This window comes from Sinocyclocheilus rhinocerous, unplaced genomic scaffold (genome assembly GCF_001515625.1).
Source record: "Sinocyclocheilus rhinocerous isolate Xijiao unplaced genomic scaffold, SAMN03320098_v1.1 scaffold1341, whole genome shotgun sequence".
NCBI lineage: Eukaryota > Metazoa > Chordata > Actinopteri > Cypriniformes > Cyprinidae > Sinocyclocheilus > Sinocyclocheilus rhinocerous.
In genome coordinates, this window is record NW_015637670.1 from 143,956 (window position 1) to 149,870 (window position 5,915).

The 5,915-nt window shown below is 36.6% G+C and overlaps 2 protein-coding genes across 2 annotated transcripts in view; both read right to left on the reverse strand.

Annotated features, from left to right (window-relative positions):
- c3a.5 (complement C3a, tandem duplicate 5) overlaps positions 1–2,706 on the reverse strand; it is a 22,285-nt gene extending 19,579 nt beyond the window's left edge. Inside the window, exons 1-8 of the mRNA XM_016564344.1 lie at positions 2,624–2,706; positions 2,325–2,520; positions 2,075–2,243; positions 1,398–1,471; positions 1,001–1,089; positions 826–908; positions 646–733; positions 362–464 (exon numbers count right to left, since the gene is read on the reverse strand). Of these exons, the coding sequence (XP_016419830.1) occupies positions 362–464; positions 646–733; positions 826–908; positions 1,001–1,089; positions 1,398–1,471; positions 2,075–2,243; positions 2,325–2,520; positions 2,624–2,706 (885 nt within the window). The remainder of the gene's footprint in view (positions 1–361; positions 465–645; positions 734–825; positions 909–1,000; positions 1,090–1,397; positions 1,472–2,074; positions 2,244–2,324; positions 2,521–2,623) is intronic.
- LOC107749247 (complement C3-like) overlaps positions 1–5,915 on the reverse strand; it is a 31,491-nt gene that overhangs the window by 1,241 nt on the left and 24,335 nt on the right. The gene's annotated exons all lie outside the window — the stretch shown is intronic.

Consider the following 5,915-nt stretch of genomic DNA (forward strand, 5'->3'; position numbering starts at 1 on the left):
TTTTAGCTTTGTTTTTTTAAATGAATGAATAAATAAATTATATTAATAAATAAAATATTTTTATACATTGTTTTTATTTTATTAAATGTTTTTAATAATTTAAAAAAAATTGTGTTTTAGTATTTTTCTGTAGTACTGTAAAACACTGGTCACAGACCCCCCTATTGCACTTACATTAGGATTGCGATATGAATTGCACATCTTATGTCTGTTGCTTAATAAAAAAAAAGGCATACAATTCACAATGAAACAGCAGTTATGTTGAACCACAAACATGCAAGAAAGGCCTTTTTTGTCTCCAAATGAAGTTGTGCATATTATAATTAATAAAGTTATAAAGCACAGCTCTGTCTGAACTCACCTGAACCCTTTGCAGTGAAGAAGCAATGCTGATCTTCTTCTCATTGTCTATCACACCAAACACCACAAATGCAGTGCCTCTCACCTTATTACCAAACAGGTACCTAAAGAAACAAATATACTTATCAAACATTTGAGAACATTCCTTGTGATAAATCTTTAAATAACCGGTGTGGTCACAGAAATATAAAGTACATATGAAATATGCAATAAAAACTTGACTACTTAAGAGTACTAAATTGGAGTAGTGTGCACAGTCAAACAGATCAATTAAAGTTCTCGTACTTAGCTGATATGTCTACTGCCAGAGAGTGCTCATTCACATAGAAGAATGATTTGCGTGGATTTAAGGTCACTTCAAAGCTCGGCAGCACTACAAAAAATACAACACATTTCAGCCATTCTTCAATATTTCCTACAACTTTACCAACATCATTTGTTCTCCAGAGGAGGCAGTAAACTTACCATATTCCATAACTTCAAATTCAGTGGTGAAGTTCTTTTGTGGTGTGTTTGTGTACTTTGCGATCAACTTCCAAATCCCAGCGCTTCAAAACAGAATGTGCAGAAAACACAAGCATCTTACTAACAGAGAACACCTGCATTATGACTGAATGGTGCACTTCAACAATAAACAAACCTGGCAAGTTCAGGTAATGCAAAGTTTTCGGTCCTGATGCCTTGCCTTGGCTGGAATTGATCTCTGTCCAGTGTGATGCCTTGAGGATTCTTGTTAAACAGTAAAAATTCAGTTTTTTTTTTCCCGCCAGTGATGGGATAATTTCGGTGCTTGTTACAGCATACAAGATGGTTTAGTTATTTAGCGTAGTGATGCACCGAAATTTTACCAACTGGAAATATTTGGCAAAAAAATTCAGTTTGGTCTGAAACAGTTATGGAGGGCCGAAATCTTTGACCGAAATGGTGATGTTTAATTAGTGTTTCTCTAGTGCCTTTAATTTCAGCTTCGGTAAAAATTTATTTCAGTGCATCACTAACTTAATCTATGCTTGAATATACAGCATTTATTTCCGTACCATGATATCGACCGAGATGGAGATTCCATCAAATGGGTGTTGATCAGCAGTTAAGGAGAAGATCCTGTAATTAACTGGAAAAAAAAAATTGTCACATCAAATATTACTATGTGTACTACAGCTTTATTTTATGTAAAACTTTATGCATGTATCCTATTGTCGTGATGCGACTGCATGGTGACAGCAAATGTCTTCTTTAAAAATCATTTGGTTACACTTTATTTCGATAGTCCACTTTAGACATTCTATTAACTATAAGTAACTTTGTAACTACATGTCAACTACATGTCAACTAATTGTCATTAATTTGCAACTACATGTCTACTAACTCTCAGAGTAGACAGGGTAGGTTTAGGGTTAGTAGAATGTTGACAAAGAAAGTGTTAGAAGATATTAAGCAGACAATCTACTAATACTGTACTAACTGCTAGTTGACATGTAATTTTTATACAGCTGAGAAATATATCACGTTTTCTCTGTTAATATGTGTGTGATTCTCTCTAGTTTTATTGTTACAGAAATTATTATAAATTATAGTAAAAATGTATCGTTAGAATATCCAGTATTACAGCACTGAATGCAACAACACGATTTTTTAAAACCATTTTAAAGACTTTAATTGTATAAGCCTATTGAAAAGCAGTGTGACCCATGCCTAAAATAAACCTAAATCGTACCTGTGCTAGCAGGTGTGTAGATGGGCTTGTCTGTTTGGACAAATATATATCCAGTCTGGAATGAGAGCATGACCACTTTCTCCAGAGTGACGGATGGAAACTGAGCTTGTAGATACACATACTGCTTCTCCAGAGGATCGTCAGAGAAGAATTTCTGATCATCAGGGATCTGTAAAACAGATAACCAGCCAGTTATAACGGTTAATAAAATAAATGAGACATCACTGCACTGTAATTACTACACTCTCACCTTTATATCGTTAAGGATCTGGAAATTGTTGGCTGCAGTCAGTGTCACTGATTTAGACAGTATATCCAGGTTCTTCTTCGGATGATTCTTTACTATGATCCTCACGTTCAGGTCTCCTCCAGTGTAATCCTGAGCCTCCACAAACAGGTTCTCTGAGGAACCCACCCTCAGCATATTAGGAGCCGACAGAACATACCTGACAAATCAATACTTAAGATTTACATTTGTCTAGCAGAAGGAGCATTTTCATGAATTTCAGAAACCTCCTTTTTGGAGGTTTAAAAAATGAATGTACTTACAGTGGGGCGCATATTGTGAGCAAAGGGAAGCAAAGAACGACGGCAGTCAGCGTCACTATGTCCACATGCATCGTGTTCGTCATCTGGCTGCATTAGTAACTAGAAGCGGAGCACTGTTTCGACTTTTATCATTCATCTACGTCCCTCCCCGTTTCAAGACATCATCGTCTCAGAACTAACTGTTGAGTAACTCGGATGGAGAAACTGGAGTATGATCAAGCAGAAGAGTGGCTATTGGTGCGTATTTATGTTGTGCAACACCATTTAATTGAAAAGCGTTAGTTAAGACAACTGTGTGTCCTCCACCCAGTTTCACAACACACTTTGTCTAGTCTAGTCTTCAAACTAAGGGTGACATGGCAAAACAAACCCACCAGTGCAACACAACGGGAGCTTCAGTTGCTTATTTCTACATACTTCTGTCCATTTCTTGCTGAAGGATGAAGGTGCGAGGAAGCATCATTTAGGATATTAAGAAGCACCCAACAGTCAAAATGTCAACAGTCTTTGTCAGTTTGAGAAAAATGTGCTCAAACGCACTTGCATAGCAGTTAACTTAAGTGCTAAAAATGTGTCACTCAAAATAATTGCCTATTAACCTAAACCATTTGGTCCATTGATTAAAGAGATGATGACATTAAAACCAGTAATGCACTAAATTGACTGTTTCAATCAGTTATTAAATAGTTTGCTCTCATTATGCAGTTAGAGAAAGTCTAAAATGCATTGAAACATGCAACTACAAGCTATTATTTACTTGCACAATAAATGAAAGAAGTTGATGTTTGGTGGAAACTTTTTGCACCTTAGAATTAGCTGACTTCCTGATTTCTCAAGTTATTTCACAAAAGTATTTGTATCTTACTATGCAAACCCACAGTTAACCTGAAATTAGGAACCACAATTTCTCAATAGGCAGAGAGTCAGTAAAATTGTATGTAAGATGAACTCTCCAAAATAACAGAATAGTATATTTTTTTGCTTGATTGTCTTGCAATACTTTATTATTTATTTATTTATTACCTTGAAATATCAGTTGCAAAAGCATTCCAATGTTACACTGACTTCTAATAAGGCTTCTGTTTCTTTTGTACTGTTGGGAGGCCTCCAGGAACATGGGAACTACTGGTCAAAACTTAGACACATGAGAATTGAAAGCTTTACTGCATTTATGGCAATTATAAATAACTAAATGAAGCTCATGAAAACATATAGATGGTGATCATCCATATGTTCACATGTCCTCATCCAAATGATACCTCAATCTGTGAACAGCATACAGAGGAGAGTTGAACAGTTTAGCAGTTTTACTAAAACTAAAATGCATGTTGAACTTATATGAGTGTGGGACCACCTTCACAAAAGCATTTGATACAGAGGCTATTGTTACCCCCATTCCTGAGACGCAGCAGAAACCATTGGCCAAAAAAAAAAAAACAAGCGACAAGTGGGAAGCGATCCAGAAGAAAGCTATGGAAATGCGAGTATACTGACTGCAATACGAGAACTTTCTGCTAAACATGATGCATTCTTTAAAAAGATTGCTACAATTGAAATGACAGCCGAAGCTACATCTAAGTTGCTTGAAAATCTCTCCGTGACGGTTCACCATAGCTTGCACTGGATGTCGGACAACACAAAGACGCCTCGAAATGCATTGATGGACAGATACAAAGTTTGAAAGAGGAAAATAAGTCCCTGAAGTCCGGTCTGTGTGAATGCAGACGTTATAGCCGAAGATGGCTGCTGAAGTTACATGGAGTAAGAGAAAAAGAAGGGGAGGACATCCGAAAGGTGGCAGTGGACATCAGTGGAAAAGTTGCTTGCGATGGATTAACCCAGGGGTGTCCAAACTCTGTCCTGGTGGGCCGGTGTCCTGCAGAGTTTAACTCCAACTTGCCTCAACACACCTGAATGGAAGTTCCTAGTAAGAGCTTGATTAGCTGCTCCAGGTGTGTTTAATTAGGGTTAGAGCTAAACTCTGCAGGACACCGGCCCTCCAGGACCGAGTCTGGACACCCCTGGATTAACTGAAGGTGTGGACAAAGCTCATCAACTGGGACCGTTAAGGGATGACGCAAAGGCAAGGGCTACCATCATCCTGTTTAATTTTCACCATCTATGAGCCTCAAGCTGGCGAGCTGCCAGAAGGAAGACATTTCTAGAAGATAACGGCCTGCGTCTTACGGAGCCCCTGTCTCCAGAAGACAGAGCTGCGAGGGGAGAGCTCTTGCCTCTTGTTAAAGCAGCAAGGGATGCGGGTAAGAAGGCTTCCTTCCGTCCCTCGTTCACGTTAATTGATGGGAGGAAGCACTACTTTTCGTATGTAAAGTAGTGTTGAATTTTACCTTCGGTGACTAAACTTTGATTGACAAACAATGCGATATAAAGGCACTCAAGGTTGATTTGACCTCTTATTAGGTTGCATGTTTAGTTAGCTTCAAGTATGACTGAATTGGCTATGCCGTCTTTGTTTAATTTATCTGAACGATAATGTATATTTTTTATTATTATTGTCATCTTCGTGCCCATTCAATGGCCTTCGTTTTCTTTACAAGAACAAAGTAAACCCTGCTTGCTGTTAACGTTATTATTTAATATTTTATTATTTAATAATTTTATATGTCTCTGAATGTCAGGGGATTGTGCGATGTGGTCAAAAGGAAAGCAATTTAGTTTTTTTATTTTGTAAGAGAAGTGATGTTGATTTAATTTTTTTCTACAAGAAACACATTCTGGAGATGTGGATGAATCATTTTGGAAGATACAATTTTCTACACCATTCTGCTGGGGTCGCGACCCTTATTCTTTGCCCTTGAAAACAGAAATGGAACGACAAAATCTCTTTCAGATCTCAATATTGATGGAGCAGTTTGTAAAGATCTAGTTCAGATAAATAAATGTATTATAATTTTTATAGCAACCTTTACTCTTCTAAATTTGATGTTAACAGTTGTGAAAGCTTTCTTGATGAGATACAGTGTTGTATCCCTGCTATTGATAAAGATTATAAATCATATTGTGAGTCTGAGTTAAAATGTGAAGAAGTATGGAATGCACTACAGCTGATAAAAAAGGAAAATCTAATTTTGTATATCCATCTCTATCTTTATTTATTGAGGACAAAGTTGCCAAAGAAATTAATAATATTTTCTTAAACTTTATTTGGAGAAATAAATCTCATAAATTAAAAAAGGAAGTGCTGTCCAATAGTAGAGCAGATGGAGGTATTGATTGTTTAGATATTTCTGACACAATATATATATATATATATATATATATAATTTTTTTT